Raw genomic sequence first — 20,927 nt, 5'->3', positions numbered from 1 at the left:
ACGTTGAATTGCACTGCTTCGCTGTGTGTTCAGGCTTGCAGATGTTTATGTAGGTTCGGCGTGGAGAAATTCTCTCTTCTTGTTGCATACTGCCTTTCCTCAGATTTTGGATGTCCGGCTTTCGCTGTTTTCGGAACCTGGTACCATGCTCTGCTCTAGCGTTGGTGGTTTCTGGTTCCACGTTCTGGGGCATATCGTGATTAGCATCTGATGTTCATGAGCCCTCTTAGGGGTTGGGGTATGCCCGTTCTCCACCTTGAGGGTTCGGTTATGTTTTACTGGGAGTCTTTACCGGTTTGGGGAACCCACCCTACTTTGGGGATTGCTTTTGTACATCCCACTCGTCTCTGGATTGATCTGTGGGACGCTATGGAAGGTAAAATTGTCTTACCTGATCATTTTCTTTCCATTAGTCCCAACAGATCAATCCAGAGGCCCGCCCTTTATTGTGTGTGTGGTGGCTTAAGGTACATAGTCACCAGAGGGGTGTTTGTTCCTGTTTTGTTCCACTAGGTTCTCTCTTTCTTAAGGGATCGTTGGATACTGATGGACAACTACGAAGCATGGACTACTCTCATGTTGACAATTTGACACTTAGGTGTTTTTTCTCCCGCTGGTGCGGTGGAGGAAGAGCCTGCAAAGGCGTGAACTGTGATGGTGGATTGCTTGGCTTTTCACTTGCTTTGGTATCGACAATACTGAGAGTAAGATGGCTGCACGTGTCTATATATAGTAAACTCTGAAGTTCTCTCTATCTCCACCTGCTGGTAGGATTTCAGAGAAATTTGTAAGGTGCCTTCTTTAAAAAAATTCAAAAACAAACATGTATTTTAAAATATTTATTCAATGCACGGTACTTCTGCATGGACAACATAGAGAAGATGTAATTGCTTTCTATAAGATGTCATTTTTATTTAGAAAAAAAAGGGTAAAGAGCAATTTCTGTTTTTATGGTATTTTGCAGTATTATCAATGGATTTGCACTACCATTGAAAGCGGAACATAAGCAGTTCCTTATGAAGATCTTGATACCCATGCATACTGCTAAAGGCTTAACTTTGTTTCATGCACAAGTAAGTTTCCTCATGTTGTTACACATTAAGAATAATATGCTTGATTGAAATGTTATTACTTTTCTAGACTCATGTAAGAAGTATTATATTTTGATGTATTCTGCATTTTTACATCTTTATTTTTAATGATACCATGATCTGCATAAAGAACATTTGGAGGCAGTCATTAACTTGGGCTCTATTAAGAGGAATTATCTTACCACTAACTTGTGCTATTCTAGCACAGGTCTCATTTTATGAAATGAGACCTAGTTACTAATAACTGGGTTAACAGTAACAACACATCTTGATGGTAGCTCACATTGATAACGTACCCCCTTATTCTCTGTAGACAAGCAGGATAATTGAGCCATACAGGTAGATAGCATTTAACTATGCTAGTGTGGAGCTTTTCTGCAAAGCTTTAGAAAAGCCTACAGTAGAAATCTTTTCTTAAGATTTAGCAAGTTTACTTCACTCTTAATTTTCTTTATTATATCTTTATGGAATTTTGCATATATATCTCAAGAAAAACTTAAAACAGCAACAGAGGTGTGCTGTAGGAAAATCACAAAAGGAAACCATACTAATTATCTTCAGGAAAAATAAATCAGTACAGTCTTGATTATCCATTGTAAATGGGACCAACCTGTTGTTGGATAATTGAAAAGTCGGATAATACGGAAAATAATGGCAACCCCTTAAAAATGCACAGAAAACATACTTTATGCATAAAGAACAGGCATAGGGTATCTAATTAAAAAATATATTGTTTAACACTAATCAGCAAAGAAAAAAATGAAAAACATTGTACAGCAGGCAATTTGAGCACAAGCATAGTACAGAGCAGTATACAGTTCAGCAGGCAATGTGAACAGAAATACAGAACTGAGCAAGGGAACCATATTTATCTACAGCATGTTCAGCAGCCTCACTAGAGTTGTCTTCTACACCAGGCAATGTGAATCGAGCAGAGCTCGTAGCTTTGTCTGTCCAACAGTTTGAAGCAGAAATCAATACAGCAGAAATGAAACCCGAAATCCTCTGGATCTAAGAGAATAAAGAAAGTGCTGTAAATTTAAACGAACAAACGGGAATAGATGTACATACAGTTCTGTACTGCGTAAAACTCATTCTCCGAGGACAAGCAGGCTGCTTGTTCTCACGACTGGGTTGATGTCCACGGCAGCCCCCACCAACTGGAACAAAACTTTGCGGGCGGTCCCGCACGCAGGGCACGCTCACCGCGCATGCGCGGCCGTCTTCCCGCCCGTGCGCGACCGTTCCCGCTCAGTCTTTTCTTTTCCACGCTGGAGAGAGTCGTGTTCGTCTCTCTCTCTCTGTCAGCCCCGGAAACCGGATCGCGCTTTTGCTGCGAGTTTTTCTTCTTCGTTGTTTTTTCTTCGTTGTTTTCTCTGTTTTATTTTGTTTCAAAAAAAAAAGAGAAAACTTTTTCCCCCTCGTACTTTTAGCGGGGACGTCTCGTTGTGGCCTTGTGGCCGCGCGGTCGATTTATTTTTCGAGGTGTGATTTTTACCGCCACCATCGACGACTTTGACTTCGCCTACGCGATTTTTCCGTCGATGTCCTCGAAGGTCCCGAGTGGATTTAAGAAGTGTGGTCGGTGCGGCCGGCATATCTTGCAGACCGACACTCACGCTTGGTGCCTCCAGTGCCTCGGGCCGGAGCACGATACCGAGACATGCACCTTGTGTCTCGGTTTACGGAAATGGACACAGGTGGCGAGGCAAGTTCTGCGGGACCGTCTTTTTGGAACTTGTGCCAGCCCCTCGACGTCGACTTCGACGGCATCGGTGTCGACGGCCGGATCTTCGGTACCGGTACCGATGTCCACGAAATTGGCACCGACCCCAGGAGCAGAGGTCCCGTTGGCCCGCCGGTCTTCCGGAGATGGCAGGGGTGAGCGGCCGCGTGGGCAATCTGCCCCGGTCACTCCCTCTACCCAGGGCCCTCGGGACCCGAACCCTGTCGGACCCGATCCCTCGAGGCCGAGGGGGATCTACCTCCTCCTCTTTGGTACCGCCGAGCGCCGATGACGGGCACCGAAAAAAGACAAAAAAGCACCGTCATTGGTCGCCCACGGCTCATGTGGCTACCGGCTCCAGAGATGATTCGACCCGAGGAAGCGGCAGCGCCGGGAGGAGCGTTCCCCCTCGGTGGTAGAGGTATCGTTACATCAGGGCACCAGCACTTCGGTGCCGTCTCCTGGACCCGAACAGCTTCTGGCACCGACACCTCTACCGGTCCCCTCGCCTTTCCCGACGGCGGGCCTGGACGAGTGCCTCTGAGCCATCCTTCCGGGGATCTTGGAAGGGCTGATGCGCCAGACTGTGCCGGCGCCGGGGGTGCTTGCGCCCTCGGCGCCGTTGATGGAGGCGCCGGCGTGCTCTAGCCCAGTGCCGAGGCCTTCGACACCGACGCCGCTTGCGGTGCTGGTCTCGACCGCCACGCAGGTGGAGTCCCCGTCGACGTCGATGGAGGGAGCTTCAACCCCGCCGGCGCGGGAGTCCACCGCTCGACGACGCCACCGAGGACTCGGTGCCTCGAAGTCGAGCCGGGCCCGGTTGAGGTCTGAGCTACAGGAGCTCATGTCCGACACCGAGGAAGAGGCCTCGTGGGGGGAGGAGGAGGACCCCAGATATTTCTCCTCAGAGGAGTCTGTGGGCCATCCCTCCGATCCCACTCCTTCACCAGAGAGGAAGCTCTCGCCACCTGAGAGCCTCTCTTTTGCCTCCTTCAACAGGGACATATCTATTTGCATTCCCTTCCCCGTGGTCTCTGTGGATGAGCCGAGGGCCGAGATGCTCGAGGTCCTCGACTATCCATCACCACCTAGAGAGTCCTCCACAGTACCGTTGCACAATGTCCTCAAAGAGACACTGCTTCGGAACTGGTTGAGACCATTATCAAATCCCACCATCCCCAAGAAAGCGAAGTCCCAATACAGGATCCACTCAGACCCAGAGTTAATGCGGCCTCAATTGCCTCATGACTCGTCGGTCGTGGACTCTGCTCTCAAGAGGGCACGGAGTTCGAGGGATACCGCCTCGGCGCCCCCGGGGCGGGAGTCTCGCACTCTGGACTCGTTTGGGAGGAAGGCCTACCAATCTTCAATGCTCGTGACCCGCATCCAGTCCTACCAGCTCTACACGAGCATACACATGCGGAATAATGTGAAGCAACTGGCGGACCTGGTCGACAAGCTCCCGCTGGAGCAGTCCAGGCCTTTTCAGGAGGTGGTCAGGCAGCTGAAGGCGTGCAGAAAGTTCCTGTCCAGGGGTATATATGACACCTGTGATGTGGCATCTCGTGCTGCGGCCCAAGGTATAGTGATGCGCAGGCTCTCATGGCTGCGTGCCTCTGACCTGGACAACCGCACCCAGCAGCGGCTGGCCGACGTCCCTTGCCGGGGGGATAATATTTTTGGTGAGAAGGTCGAGCAGTTGGTGGACCAACTACATCAGCGGGAAACCGCCCTCGACAAGCTCTCCCACCGGGCGCCTTCAGCATCCACCTCAGCAGGTGGACGTTTTTCCCAGGCCAGGCAGGCTGCGCCCTACACCTACAACAAGCGTAGGTACACCCAGCCGGCCTGAAGGCCTCCTCAGGCACAGGGACAGTCCCAGCGCGCTCGTTCCCGTCAACAGCGTGCGCCTAAGTAGCCCCCTGCGCCTCCACAGCAAAAACCGGGGACGGGTTTTTGACTGGATCCATGGGAACATAGCCGCCATCAAAGTGTCCGTGCTGGACGATCTGCCAGTCGGGGGGAGGTTAAAACTTTTTCACCAAAGGTGGCCTCTAATAACCTCTGACCAGTGGGTTCTCCAAATAGTGCGGTGCGGATACGCCCTGAATTTGGCCTCCCCTCCACCAAATTGTCCTCCGGGAGCCCAATCCTTCAGCTCCCAGCACAAGTAGGTACTTGCAGAGGAACTCTTCGCCCTTCTCAGCGCCAATGCGGTCGAGCCCGTACCACCCGGGCAGGAAGGGCAGGGATTCTATTCCAGGTACTTTCTTGTGGAAAAGAAAACAGGGGGGATGCGCCCCATCCTAGACCTGAGAGGCCTGAACAAATACCTGGTCAAAGAGAAGTTCAGGATGCTTTTCTTGGGCACCCTTCTACCAATGATTCAGAAAAACGATTGGCTATGTTCCCTGGATTTAAAGGACGCATACACTCACATCCCGATACTGCCAGCTCACAGACAGTATCTCAGATTCCGCCTGGGGACACGGCACTTTCAGTATTGTGTGCTGCCCTTTGGGCTCGCCTCTGCCCCACGGGTGTTCACGAAGTGCCTCGTGGTGGTCGCGGCGTATCTACGCAAGCTGGGAGTGCATGTGTTCCCATATCTCAACGATTGGCTGGTCAAGAACACCTCGGAGGCAGGAGCTCTCCGGTCCATGCAGTGCACTATTCACCTCCTGGAGCTGCTGGGGTTTGTGATAAATTACCCAAAGTCCCATCTCCAGCCAGTCCAATCTCTGGAATTCATAGGAGCTCTGCTGAATTCTCAGATGGCTCAGGCCTTTCTTCTCGAAGCGAGGGCCCACAACCTCCTGGCCCTCGCTTCCCAGACCAGAGCATCTCAGCAGGTCACAGCTCGGCAGATGTTGAGACTCCTAGGTCATATGGCCTCCACAGTTCATGCGACTCCCATGGCTCGTCTTCACATGAGATCTGCTCAATGGACCCTAGCTTCCCAGTGGTGCCAGGCCACCGGGAATCTAGAAGATGTCATCCGCCTCTCCACCAATTGTCGCACTTCACTGCACTGGTGGACCATTCGGACCAATTTGATCTTGGGACGCCCATTCCAAATTCCACAGCCCACGAAAGTCCTGACGACGGATGCATCTCGCCTGGGGTGGGGAGCTCATGTCGATGGGCTTCACACCCAGGGACTGTGGTCCCTCCAGGAAAAAGATCTTCAGATCAACCTCCTGGAGCTCCGAGCGGTCTGAGGCTTTCAGAGATCGGCTGTCCTGTCAAATTATCCAAATTCGGACAGACAATCAGGTTGCAATGTATTACATCAACAAGCAGGGGGGCACTGGATCTCGCCCCCTGTGTCAGGAAGCCGTTGGGATGTGGCGTTGGGCCTGCCAGTTCGGCATGCTTCTCCAAGCCACATACCTGGCAGGTGTAAACAACAGTCTGGCCGACAGACTGAGCAGAGTCATGCAACTGCACGAGTGGTCGCTCCATTCCAGAGTGGTACGCAAGATCTTCCGAGAGTGGGGCACTCCCTAGGTGGACCTTTTCGCCTCTCAGACCAACCACAAGCTGCCTCTGTTCTGTTCCAGACTACAGGCACACTAGCGTCGGATGCCTTTCTCCTCCATTGGGGGACCGGCCTCCTGTATGCTTATCCTCCCATACCTTTGGTGGGGAAGACCTTACTGAAGCTCAAGCAAGACCACGGCACCATGATTCTGATAGCGCCTTTTTGGCCCCGCCAGATCTGGTTCCCTCTTCTTCTGGAGTTGTCCTCCGAAGAACCGTGGAGATTGGACTGTTTTCCGACTCTCATTTCGCAGAACGACGGAGCGCTTCTGCACCCCAACCTTCAGTCTCTGGCTCTCACGGACTGGATGTTGAGGGCGTAGACTTCGCTTTGTTGGGTCTGTCTGAGGGTGTCTCCCGTGTCTTGCTTGCCTCTAGGAAGGATTCCACTAAAAAGAGTTACTTTTTCAAGTGGAGGAGGTTTGTTGTTTGGTGTGAGAGCAAGGCCTTAGAACCTCGTTCTTGTCCTGCACAGAACCTGCTTGAATACCTTCTGCACTTATCAGAGTCTGGCCTCAAGACCAACTCAGTAAGGAATCACCTTAGTGCAGTTAGCGCTTACCATCTTCGTGTAGAGGGTAAAGCCATCTCTGGAGAGCCTTTAGTTGTTCGATTCATGAGAGGCTTGCTTTTGTCAAAGCCCCCTGTCAAGCCTCCTGCAGTGTCATGGGATCTCAACGTTGTCCTCACCCAGCTGATGAAACCTCCTTTTGAGCCACTGAATTCATGCCATCTGAAGTACTTGACTTGGAAGGTCATTTTCTTGGTGGCAGTTACTTCAGCTCGTAGAGTCAGTGAGCTTCAAGCCCTGGTAGCTCATGCCCACTTGAAGTCAGCCACTATTGAAGAAATTTGCAAGGCTGCGACGTGGTCATCTGTCCACACATTCACATCACATTACTGCCTCCAGCAGGATACCTGACACGACAGTCGGTTCGGGCAGTCGGTGGTGCAGAATCTGTTTGGGGTTTAAATCCAACTCCACCCTCCAGGACCCGAATTTATTCTGGTCAGGCTGCACTCTCAGTTAGTTGTTCTTCGTAGGTCAATTTCTGTTATACCCTCGCCTTTGCGAGGTTCAATTGACCTGGGTTCTTGTTTTGAGTGAGTCTGAGAGCTAGGGATACCCCAGTCGTGAGAACAAGCAGGCTGCTTGTCCTCGGAGAAAGCGAATGATACATACCTGTAGCAGGTGTTCTCCGAGGACAGCAGGCTGATTGTTCTCACCTACCCTCCCTCCTTCCCTTTGGAGTTGCGTTTTTACTCATTTTTGCTTGTCATTCAACTGAGCGGGAACGGTCGCGCATGGGCGGGAAGACAGCCGCGCATGCGCGGTGGGCGTGCCCTGCGTGCGGGACCGCCCGCAAAGTTTTGTTCCGGTTGGTGGGGGCTGCCGTGGACGTCAACCCAGTCGTGAGAACAATCAGCCTGCTGTCCTTGGAGAACACCTGCTACAGGTATGTATCATTCGCTTTGTGCACAAGAATCTTACCATGGTTTGCTTCCTCCAAAAGCATGGTCTCAGAACAAAAGTGGTTCCCTGGCAGGAAAAGCAGGCTCTCGGGTCACATAGTGCAGCGTGTCAGGTCCAGAAATTTCTGCAAAAGCACGGTCTCAGATCAAAAATGGTTTCCTGGTAGGAAAAGCAAGTTTTCAGCTCAAAGCACCTTTAGTGTTCACTTTCTTTAGCACTTCCTTTCTGCAAAAGTTTCAGCTCTATAGACAAAACAACTCTCTTCCTCTTTTGACTGGCCAAAAATTGCTGCCATGCTATAAAAGCAAGGACTCAGCTTCTTCAACAGTTCCCTCGCTGCAAAAGCGGGGTCCCAGGTCCAAAATTTGCTGCTATGCTGTAAAAGCAAGGTCTCTGCTTAAAATATCTTCAACAGAAGAGAAGCCACTCACTTCTCAATGGTGATGAGAGGCGCTTGAAGGAGTATCGGCTGCAAATCATGGTTCCTTTGCAAAGAAGCATGGTCTCAAATGAAACATGGCTTCCTTGCAGTATGTGAAGCTGGAAAATAGGAAGAAAAGCCGTGCACTTCTTAATGGCGTTGCAGTGACGTCACTGGGGAGGGGGGGGGGGGGGGGGTCTGTCATAGGTGTGCTTCAAGGACTGGGTTGAGAATCACTGCCTTGTAGTCTTGATGGAGAAGGAACTCAAAATCCATACCCTCAACCACGATGAGAGCCATGTCCAGGTTTTTGGCTCTGGGGAAGAAGGAGCTATTCCAGCTGAATCAGTCATGCTATAGATATTCTGGGGATGGATCACAGTACTATCTAAAGCTTTAGTGCTGATTTCACAACTTGGTTCTCAGGCCTAAATGAGAACTCAGCATTCTCAATAAAATCGGACCCTCGGCCACCTTCTGTTCCTCTGGAGTATTCCTTTGGATCCCAGTCGCTCAAAGGAGTGCAGTCTGCTAGCCAGCCAGCAAAGAAGAATCAGTTTTAGCAAGCAGCAAATGAGACGACTCATTGTTCTTCCCCATTGGTTAGCCTCAAGGTCCAGTTAGGCAGCAAACTTAACTGTGCGTCTGACCCCAGTGCTTAACTCCTACTTACATAGTAACATAGTAGATGACGGCAGAAAAAGACCTGCACGGTCCATCCAGTCTGCCCAACAAGATAAACTCATATGTGCTATTTTGTGCATACCTCACCTTGATTTTTTTCTGCCATTTTCAGGGCACAGACAGTAAAAGTCTGCCCAGCACTAGCCCCGCCTCCCAACCACAAGCCCCGCCTCCCACCATCGGCTCTGTCACCCAATCTCTGCTAAGCTTCTGAGGAGCGCATTACCTACAGCCTTGAAAAATATTGACGGATTAACTAACTTTCGCAAATCTCTGAAGACACATCTCTTCAACAAGGCCTACAAAGAGAACCCATAACCTCACATAACTACCTCTCCAAACCACCCAGCTACTATAGTCCACCTTCTATATTATCCTGCAAAACACCTTCCTTCTCTCTTCCCTTACTAAAGCTTTGTACATTACTAATTATATCTGATACCTTGTAATGTCTATGTCATAACAAAACTCTGTAAGCCACATTGAGCCTGCAAATAGGTGGGATAATGTGGGATACAAATGCAATAAATAAAATAAATAAATTCCTTCATGTTTATCCCACTTCATTTCCTTTATAGAGAAATTTCTGTTGCAGTTTAGGCTTCTTCTGTCAGCCTTAATTTATTTCAGTAATTTACTAACTTTCTTTTCTAATGATAGATACTAGGCTCCCAGTGTTTTTCTTTCCTGATATGCCTGTTCAGCTACCTTGGCCTATTCTTTTTGGCAGAATTTTGGCCTTTCATTTTGCTGCATTTATTTTCCTCGTAGTTTCAAGAAGAAAGTGGTAAGTTACTTGCAATTGAAAGATTTCCCAAAGTGCAGGTTAAGGGCTGTTGCAAGGGGCTAGTAAGCTGGAGGAATGAGGCACCAAGCCTCTCTGCCACTGGCACTTATGATCTCCTCTTCCTTCTACAATCCAGTGCAGTTTACTCATTTGATAGAGTGCTGGTTCAAACAGTGGATAGGTGAACCACAGGGCTACAGGGGCAGATGCTGTTTTGTATTGAGATAGGAGGTATTCTTTTTGTGTGAGAACCCTGCTGCTAGCTGCTGAGCTGTTTTCTTTGCTGCTTTTGGTTTGGGCTAATCTACTATTAGGTGTTTGTGCCCTTTGGGTCCCTAATAGTTGTTAACCCCTGACGCAGCCTCAAGAGAGGCAAAACATGGTCACCTTGGGTTGTGTTTTAGTGGCAAAAATAAAAACCTTTTAACTTTTGAAGATGTGTTTTGTGCTTTTGTGGCCTTAGCCATCTCTGACAGCCCAGGGTCACAGAGGGATGCATACATTTGGCATCTGCAACTGTCCAGGGATCAAAGGAATGCATACTCTGTCTGGGCTTGGAGTATAAGAGCATAAGAAGTGCCATACAGGATCATAAGTGGCTGACGGACCGGAGCCCTAATAAGGAGCTCCCGAGCTGGAAGAGCTCCTGGGATGGTCTAAACATCTAGATCGTGACCCAGAAAACGATCAGAGTGACCAGCGTAACGCAGATAACTGGGGTGAGCATTCCACGGTTTCGGGTGACCACCCCAAGAGCCATCTCGTCCTCTTAGATTTGACCGCGTGGCAGCGGAGAGACTAACACTCGACCACACGGCGGACAGGAAGAGACCGCACAGCTGTAGGGAGAAGCATACCCGGCCTATCAAACCCACCGCACAGATCTAGGCGAGGGACTGGCTGAATTCGCCAGGCCTACTAAAGGTGGGAGTGCACGATCGAACAGCTGTGAGCGGACTTCTCCGCCCGCCTCTGGCATCGCTCCGAGCGGTGACGAAAGAATACAGTGCTGATCTTCCGCCGCCGAACGCCGCAGCAACTGACTGCCTACCTCGTGGCCAGCCACCGACGACCAACACCCGCCCGCCCTGGCATCGCATCGAACGGCAACGACGAAAGAACACGGTGCTGATCTTCCACTGCTGAATGCCGCCGTAACAACTGACCGCCCACCTCGTGGCCAACCTCCGCCACCGCCGACTGACACCCGCCCTCCAGAGCTTGCCGGAGACCCCCTCGTGGACGGCTTTTCTCTCCTGAGCTCATCCCCAGCACAACTGGCCAGGCACGATTGCCGGTCAACCACCAAGGCACACTTTGCGATCGCCATCCGCCACTGCCGACTGGCACCCACCCTCCTGAGCTTACCGGAGACCACCTCATGGCCGACTTCGGGGGCTCCCACAGTGAACTCCAAAATAACCAAAATAACTGTTTGCTTCGCTTTGCTTTGCTTAAACTGCACATACTGCTTTTAGCTCGATTTAAAAGTTTATACCCTGCATTGCTTGCTTAAATAGAAGGCTTTAATTGCTTTCAGCTCGATCTAAAAGTTTATACCCTGCAATGCTCGCTCAAACAGAAGGCTTTAACTGCTTTCAGCTTGATCTAAAAGTTTATGCTCTGCACTGCTTGCTTTAAATTGAAGGCTTTAATTTAATTGCTTTCAGCTCGATCTAAAAGTTTATACTCTGCATTGCTTGCTTATAAAAGGCTTTGATTGCTTTCAGCTCGATCTAAAAGTTTATACTCTGCATTGCTCGATTTAAAAGTTTATACCCTGCATTGCTTACTTAAATAGAAGGCTTTAATTGCTTTCAGCTCGATCTAAAAGTTTATACTCTGCACTGCTTGCTTTAAATAGAAGGCTTTATTTATTTATTTGCTTTCAGCTCAAGTTAAAAGTTTATACTCTGCATTGCTTGCTTTACATAAAAGGCTTTAATTGCTTTCAGCTCGATCTAAAAGTTTATACTCTGCATTGCTCGACTTAAAAGTTTATACCCTGCATTGCTTGCTTTACATAGAAGGCTTTAATTGTTTTCAGCTCAACTCAAAAGCTTATACTCTGCACTGCTTGCTTTAAATAGAAGACTTTAATTGCATGCACCGCCTTCAACTTGGATTTCAAAGTTTATACAATGCTTTACTTACTTGAATGCTAACCAGCTGAATATTTGCCACAGTGCCTAAACACAGATATGAATATCAGTAAAACACTCCTAACCATTCATTGTCTCACCCTACTCTTAAACGCAAACACAACCCGTAACCCAGATAACAACAACCCCGTAACTCACAAATCACATAGCACTCACATACACACAATGCCCACCCTAAAGAACATCCATAATAACCTACCCACAATACAGAGTAGGAAGCAGAGAGTAGGATTGCGTGGCCAGTATTCTCAGTGGAGGAGGGTAGTTAGTGGGGTCCCGCAGGGGTCTGTGCTGGGTCCGTTGTTTTTTAATGTATTTATAAATGACCTAGAGATGGGAATAACTAGTGAGGTAATTAAATTCGCCGATGACACAAAATTATTCAGGGTCGTCAAGTCGCAGGAGGAATGTGAACGATTACAGGAGGACCTTGCGAGACTGGGAGAATGGGCGTGCAAGTGGCAGATGAAGTTCAATGTTGACAAGTGCAAAGTGATGCATGTGGGTAAGAGGAACCCGAATTATAGCTACGTCTTGCAAGGTTCCGCGTTAGGAGTTACGGATCAAGAAAGGGATCTGGGTGTCGTCGTCGATGATACGCTGAAACCTTCTGCTCAGTGTGCTGCTGCGGCTAGGAAAGCGAATAGAATGTTGGGTGTTATTAGGAAGGGTATGGAGTCCAGGTGTGCGGATGTTATAATGCCGTTGTATCGCTCCATGGTGCGACCGCACCTGGAGTATTGTGTTCAGTACTGGTCTCCGTATCTCAAAAAAGATATAGTAGAATTGGAAAAGGTACAGCGAAGGGCGACGAAAATGATAGTGGGGATGGGACGACTTTCCTATGAAGAGAGGCTGAGAAGGCTAGGGCTTTTCAGCTTGGAGAAGAGACGGCTGAGGGGAGATATGATAGAAGTGTATAAAATAATGAGTGGAATGGATCGGGTGGATGTGAAGCGACTGTTCACGCTATCCAAAAATACTAGGACTAGAGGGCATGAGTTGAAGCTACAGTGTGGTAAATTTAAAACGAATCGGAGAAAATTTTTCTTCACCCAACGTGTAATTAGACTCTGGAATTCGTTGCCGGAGAACGTGGTACGGGCGGTTAGCTTGACGGAGTTTAAAAAGGGGTTAGATAGATTCCTAAAGGACAAGTCCATAGACCGCTATTAAATGGACTTGGAAAAATTCCGCATTTTTAGGTATAACTTGTCTGGAATGTTTTTACGTTTGGGGAGCGTGCCAGGTGCCCTTGACCTGGATTGGCCACTGTCGGTGACAGGATGCTGGGCTAGATGGACCTTTGGTCTTTCCCAGTATGGCACTACTTATGTACTTATGTACATCAACCCTACGCACAACCTACCAACAACTCACCAAACCAAAGACACAACAACCAACCAAAAGGAAAAATCTCCGAACATGAACACCACCAACAAAAAGAGGAAAACAACAACAACAAATTCAACCACCGAAGAAACAGGCAACTAATAAAAATAAACACATCGAACCCCCCCCACAGACCCATATCGCTCAATCCAACTAGGATACATCAATGCAAGATCAGCAGTAAGCAACTCAGTAGATATACTAGACTGGATCACCACAGATAATTTAGACCTTCTATTTATTACAGAAACCTGGTTCCATAGCCCTTCAGACCCCGCCATCTTAGAAACATGCCCACCAGAATACAAAATCACCCACTGGACAAGGAGTGGAAAAAGAGGGGGCGGAATAGCCATAATTTACAAACCCGAATTCACCATCACAACCACGGGTGAATCTACCTCACCACAACTTGAAATTGCATCGACAAGAATTAATCACCCAAACCTAATAGGACACCTTAATGCAATCCTATTCTACAGACCACCAGGAAAATGGCAAGACTCCCAAACACAACTCATGGACTTCATCTTGAACACATGTGTATCTGCCACAAACATCCTTCTAATAGGAGACATCAACCTACACCTTGAAGATGACACCTCAACAGGCACACAAGAATGCAAGGAATTCCTAAAACTCTGGGATCTACACGCACCCAACACGCAACCAACACACAAAAAAGGACACACACTGGACATCATAACACACAAATTTGACCCAGACTCAGCTATCACACTTACTAACACAAGATGGACACCTACATTATGGTCAGACCACCATAAAGCAAATGTCTCTCTCTAATGGCAAAAAACACACTTAAACACAATCAATAAACATGAGCGAACAACATACACCACGAGAGGAAAAATAGACCCCACAACATTTTGGCAACAGATCTACCAGAACAAATGGTCAACCAATGCTGACACCATCCAATTCCTCCAAGAATGGGATGATTTATGTACAACAACATTAGACAAAATCGCCCCAATCCAAACCAGAACATCACACAGAAAAAAATCAAACCCATGGTTCACCGAAGAGCTGAAAAAGCTTAAAACACAAGTCAGGAAACTAGAACGTGCATGGAACAAAAAAAGAGATGAACAAACACTGAATGCCTGGAAACTACTTTGGAGGAAATACAAATATACCATAAAACAGACTAAAAGACTACACTACAAGACAATAATAGGACCAAACTACAAAGACACACATAAACTCTTCCACCTTGTGAACAAACTGTTAGACACCACACCAGTTACAAACAACAGCAAAGATATACCAGACGTTGACAACCTTGCGAAATACTTCAAGGAGAAAATTATACAATTACGACTCAAAATACCTACCAGCCTTATTGAATATGCCACACTCCTAGATTGTCTAGACCCAGAAGACAGAATATACCCAGCAGACAGAACCTGGACCGAATTCGAACTACTATCAGAAGACCTCATCTCTGAAACACTTAGAAGATATGCCAAATCCCACTGCAAACTAGACATATGCCCAAATAACCTCATGAAATCAGCTCCTCAACAATTCATAATAGACCTAACGAACCACGTAAACTTCATGCTACAAAACGCACTTTTCCCAAAAGAAAAAGGAAAAATCTTACTCACCCCAATACCCAAAGACACAAAGAAAAGCGCAAGGGAAATAACCAATTACAGACCAGTAGCATCCATACCACTAATAACCAAAATAACCGAAGGAATGGTAACTAAACAACTCACTAACTATCTAAACAAATACTCAATACTGCATGATGCCCAATCAGGATTCCGATCAAATCACAGCACAGAAACAGTATTAATTACCCTCATGACTAAATTCAAACAAATGATTGCAACCGGCAACAATATACTCCTCCTACAATTTGACATGTCAAGTGCCTTCGACATGGTTGACCACGGAATCCTATTACACATACTTGAATATTTTGGCATTGGAGGAAATGTCCTATACTGGTTCAAGGGGTTCCTAACCCAGCGTTCATACCAAGTCACATCAAATTCAGCCACGTCTGCCGCATGGACACCTGAATGTGGAGTACCACAAGGATCACCTCTCTCACCAACCATCTTCAACCTAATGATGGTCCCCTTGGCAAAACTCCTATCAAACCATAACCTCAACCCATATATATACGCCGATGATGTAACAATATACATCCCTTTCAAACAAGACATCAAAGAAATCTTCAATGAAATCAACCAAAGTCTACATATCATGAACACCTGGGCAGATGCATTTCATTTGAAACTAAATGCAGAAAAAACTCAATGCCTGATACTTACCTCCCAATACAACACGAATGAATTTACCGCTATAAATACACCAAAACTAAACCTTCCAATTTCAGAAACGTTAAAAATCCTTGGAGTTACTATCGACCGCCACCTAACACTCGAAACCCATGCAAACAACACAACCAAAAAGATGTTCTACTGCATGTGGAAACTGAAAAGAATAAGACCATTCTTCCCAAGATCCGTCTTTCGCAGCCTAGTACAATCCCTCGTACTCAGCCATCTGGATTACTGCAACTCACTGTATGCAGGCTGCAAAGAGCAAATCCTGAGGAAACTTCAATCAGCCCAGAATACAGCAGCCAGACTCATCTTCGGAAAACCAAAATATGAAAGTGCAAAACCCTTACGAGAGAAGCTACACTGGCTCCCACTCAAGGAACGCATTACTTTTAAAGTATGCACATTAGTCCACAAAATCATTCTCGGCGAAGCCCCAGCCTACATGTCTGAGTTAATCTACTTACCACGCAGAAATGCTAAAAGATCATCCTGAACTTTCCTCAACCTCCACTTCCCTAACTGCAAGGGCCTGAAATACAAGGCGCTGCACGCATCAACCTTTTCTTACATGAGCACGCAGTTCTGGAACACACTGCCCGGAACCTGAAAACGATCTACGAACAAACCAACTTCCGCAAGTTATTGAAGACACATCTTTTTGATAAAATTTACGGAAAGAACCAAAACACATAAAGTCCACACTCAACGTTCAGTAATACATCAATGCATCCACGTATGAATTCTCAACCCCCTAATCTCACCACACTCTACTACTACTACTATTTAGCATTTCTATAGCGCTACAAGGCATACGCAGCGCTGCACAAACATAGAAGAAAGACAGTCCCTGCTCAAAGAGCTTACAATCTAATAGACAAAAAATAAATAAAGTAATCAAATCAATTAATGTGAACGGGAAGGAAGAGAGGAGGGTAGGTGGAGGCGAGTGGTTACAAGTGGTTACGAGTCAAAAGCAATGTACTCACAGAAAAATGTATACCATATGTTTTTTGTTATCATATATTGCCCTTTAATTTCTCGTTGTTTCCTTCCAATGTTTCAATGTTCTTTTCCATTGATATATTCCTTAACGCTACCTTGATTTTGTCTCGTATAACTCTTCACAATGTAATCCATAACCTGAATTGTAACAAATTGTATTTCCATCATTCATAATGTATTGTAAGCCACACTGAGCCCGCAAAAAGGTGGGAAAATGTGGGATACAAATGCAATAAATAAATAAATAAATACTGTCTTCTGCTGTGTGGTATCCCTTAACTCCATGGGCTACAGAGATGCAGAGAGAAGCTCAGGCACATAATCACTGGTGCAACAATGGAGAAGTGCTCTGGAAAGGTTAGCAGTCTTCCTTTTGGCTTGCCTTCTGCTTCTCAAGTCTATTTCCTCTTTGTACAGTACCCCGTGGGTTTCAGATGCAAAGTTTGGAGCTGCCTCCTCACTGTTTTAGCTTCTTGGAGGTTCCCAAGCTTGAAGTGCTTTCATATTTGCAATGCGTTCTTGAGCCTGAGGATGAGTTATCCCACTTTGGGACCTCAGTAGTATAGAGGATACAGCTAGAGAATAAGTACATTAGCAGGGCAACGTGCTTTGTGCTATGCTAATATTGATATCATTGATGGTGGCCCTTCAGTACAAACATGTCAGCATGACAGTCCATCTTGTGCAGACAACGGTAAGGAAAGATGGGCATTGCTGATAATACTTGTGGAGGGGAATTCTACAAATGGGTGCCAAGAAGGGCACTTGTTTGCGTCCCATTCTCTAAAAGAAAATAGACGCCTGCTTTTAAAATAGTAGTGTAGCAGCTCATATGTGCATATATAATTTCAGCGCAACCATAAGCTGATATAAATGATTACTAACAGCATGCATAAAATATAGTATTCCATAATGTAGGCATTTAACTGTGTATTCTGCCCAGACTCAGTCCATATTTGCGTCCACCTTCAAGCTATCCGCCATTGCATTTAGCCACCATTTTAAAGAATAGTGCTAGCCATTTATGTATATTCTTGGTGCCTAAATGTATGTACACATTAGTGGTCCTTGTGCAGTCCCCCATCCATGCAAGCAGTGTTTCTTTTATGCAGCACGGAGCCCGGTCTCCTGGTTCAGTACTTACTACTAACTCTCATACAGAGCCTAAATCATTCCTGCTGACAAATTTTCAGCATGGATCTTTCAACAGATGGAGATTCACAGGATCCAACAGCTCAATATGAGGATCTCTTCCAAAAGGCAGCAGTACATTGGTTCTAATCCTTCATGTTGATTCCTTCAAGCCATGATAGAATGTTATGGAAAGGGCTGCATAAAAGGCAGACCTATGCTGCAGTTATAATATTTGCCCTATAAACATGCATACCTTTTCATCCTGTTAGATCAGTCCAGATGACTGGGTTATATCGCTGTACCAGCAGATGGAGGCAGAAAAGCAGAAGTCTTATAGTGACATTGGTAATATAAGGAGTGGTGCAGTCTGCCTCCAGCAAATGGTATAGGTTGGTCTTGTGCAGCAGTGTAGGCCTGACTCCCCAGGGTGTAGTCCATGGGCTGTGACCCTTGAGATAGAGTCCCTTGACCAGTTTTAGTTCCCAGGGATCAGTCCATTGATTTTTCCTTGGTTGAGCCTGGAGGGATCTAACCCTCCTTAGCCCCGGCCTTAAACCACTGTTTCTTACTCAGCGAGTCTAGAAGGCACTGTGGGACCTCTGCTAGTAGGGATAAATTGGCTAAGTGAGCATGCTAGGCGGCAGGTGCTGTGAGGCATGTGGGAGCTGGTGGATTAATAGTGCTACTAGCTGCTGTTGCCCTGTATGCTATGGGGCAGCAGATGGGTTTGGTAATCAGCTCCAGTGGGGTCATGAATTGGCTGTGAGGGAGATGCTAGATTTTGATGCACACCTCCCCACCCTCCCCTGTTCTTTCAGCGTTTGCTGCGGGGATGATTTTGACAGGAGTGGCAGCCATTTTGCTTTGCACTGCAAAATTCCTGCATAATCTGAAAGATCTCAGGGGCCTGTCATTTTGATGGCTAGCAACTCTCCCTTCACATTCTTGGAGAGAGGGCCTGTAGAAGGTCCCTTAGTTAACCTAGGGCCACAGTGTTTTCAAGCCCCTCATAATGTGTGAGAAGGGTACTTTTGGGCCTTTATGGTTCAGTCCTGAGAAGCCCAGGGAGTATGGTGGATCTAGTAAGGGCTCTGACATTGGGGGGGAGGGGGGGGGCAGTCCGTACTACCCACCCACCCATAGCAGAGGTTTTGGGAGAATGATGCTGAAGATGGGGGGCTCCTCACTTGTCAAAAGTGACTTTTGCCTGTAGAAGAGAATGAGTTAATTAAATTTGCTGACAACACAAAGTTATTCAAAGTTGTTAAATGGCAAGAGGATTGTGAAAAATTACAAAATTACCTTACGAGACTGGGAGACTGGGCATCTAAATGGCAGATGACGTTTAATGTGAGCAAGTGCAAAATGATGCAAGTGGGAAAGAGGAACCTGAATTATAGCTTTGTAATGCAAGGTTCCACGTTAGGAGTCACCGCTCAGGAAAAAGGATCTAGGCATCGCCGTTGATAAGTTGAAACCCTCTGCTCAGTGTGCTGCTGCGGCTAAGAAAGAAAATAGAATGTTAGGTATTATTAGGAAAAGAATGGAAAACAATAGTGAGGACAGTATAATGCCTTTTTATCGGTCCATGGTGAGACACCGCATCGCAAATATTGTGTTCAATTCTGGCCACCGCATCTCAAAAAAGATATAGTGGAATTAGAAAAACTACAGAGAGGGGCGACGAAAATGATAAAGGGGATGAGACAACTTCCCTATGAGGAAAGGCTAAAGTGGCTAGGGCTCTTTAAGCTTGGAGAAAAGACGGCTGAGGGGAGATATTATCTAAAATAATGAGTGGAATGGAACAGGTAGGCATGAATCACTTGTTTACTCTTTCCAAAAATACTAGGACTAGGGGGCTCGCAATGAAGCTACAAAATAGTACATTTAAAATGAATCAGAGAAAATATTTCTTTACTCAACATGTAATTAAACTCTGGAATTCGTTGCCAGAGAATATAGTAAAAGCAGTTAGCTTAGCGGGGTTTTAAAAGGTTTGGGTGGCTTCCTAAAGGAAAAGTCCATAGACCATTATTAAAATGAACTTGGGGAACATCCACTGCTTATTTCTAGGATAAGCAGCATAAAATGTATTGTACTGTTTTGGGATTTTGCCAGGTATTTGTGACTGTTGGAAACAGGATGCTGGGCTTGATGGACCTTCGGTCTGTCTCAGTATGGCAATACTTACAGTGGTGGAAATAAGTATTTGATCCCTTGCTGATTTTGTAAGTTTGCCCACTGACAAAGACATGAGCAGCCCATAATTGAAGGGTAGGTTATTGGTAACAGTGAGAGATAGCACATCACAAATTAAATCCGGAAAATCACATTGTGGAAAGTATATGAATTTATTTGCATTCTGCAGAGGGAAATAAGTATTTAATCCCTCTGGCAAACAAGACCTAATACTTGGTGGCAAAACCCTTGTTGGCAAGCACAGCGGTCAGACGTCTTCTGTAGTTGATGATGAGGTTTGCACACATGTCAGGAGGAATTTTGGTCCACTCCTCTTTGCAGATCATCTCTAAATCATTAAGAGTTCTGGGCTGTCGCTTGGCAACTCGCAGCTTCAGCTCCCTCCATAAGTTTTCAATGGGATTAAGGTCTGGTGACTGGCTAGGCCACTCCATGACCCTAATGTGCTTCTTCCTGAGCCACTCCTTTGTTGCCTTGGCTGTATGTTTTGGGTCATTGTCGTGCTGGAAGACCCAGCCACGACCCATTTTTAAGGCCCTGGCGGAGGGAAGGAGGTTGTCACTCAGAATTGTACGGTACATGGCCCCATCCATTCTCCCATTGATGCGGTGAAGTAGTCCTGTGCCCTTAGCAGAGAAACACCCCCAAAACATAACATTTCCACCTCCATGCTTGACAGTGGGGACGGTGTTCTTTGGGTCATAGGCAGCATTTCTCTTCCTCCAAACACGGCGAGTTGAGTTCATGCCAAAGAGCTCAATTTTTGTCTCATCTGACCACAGCACCTTCTCCCAATCACTCTCGGCATCATCCAGGTGTTCACTGGCAAACTTCAGACGGGCCGTCACATGTGCCTTCCGGAGCAGGGGGACCTTGCGGGCACTGCAGGATTGCAATCTGTTATGTCGTAATGTGTTACCAATGGTTTTCGTGGTGACAGTGGTCCCAGCTGCCTTGAGATCATTGACAAGTTCCCCCCTTGTAG

General features: G+C 46.8%; 1 protein-coding gene across 1 annotated transcript in view; it reads left to right on the top strand.

Annotated features, from left to right (window-relative positions):
- PPP2R5A (protein phosphatase 2 regulatory subunit B'alpha) overlaps window positions 1-20,927 on the top strand; it is a 346,604-nt gene that overhangs the window by 169,984 nt on the left and 155,693 nt on the right. The window contains exon 7 of the mRNA XM_030196067.1: window positions 965-1,073. Within this exon, the coding sequence (XP_030051927.1) occupies window positions 965-1,073 (109 nt within the window). The remainder of the gene's footprint in view (window positions 1-964; window positions 1,074-20,927) is intronic.

The sequence above is a fragment of the Microcaecilia unicolor genome, chromosome 3, assembly GCF_901765095.1.
Source record: "Microcaecilia unicolor chromosome 3, aMicUni1.1, whole genome shotgun sequence".
Lineage (NCBI taxonomy): Eukaryota > Metazoa > Chordata > Amphibia > Gymnophiona > Siphonopidae > Microcaecilia > Microcaecilia unicolor.
This window is presented reverse-complemented; position numbering and strand designations above follow the sequence as displayed.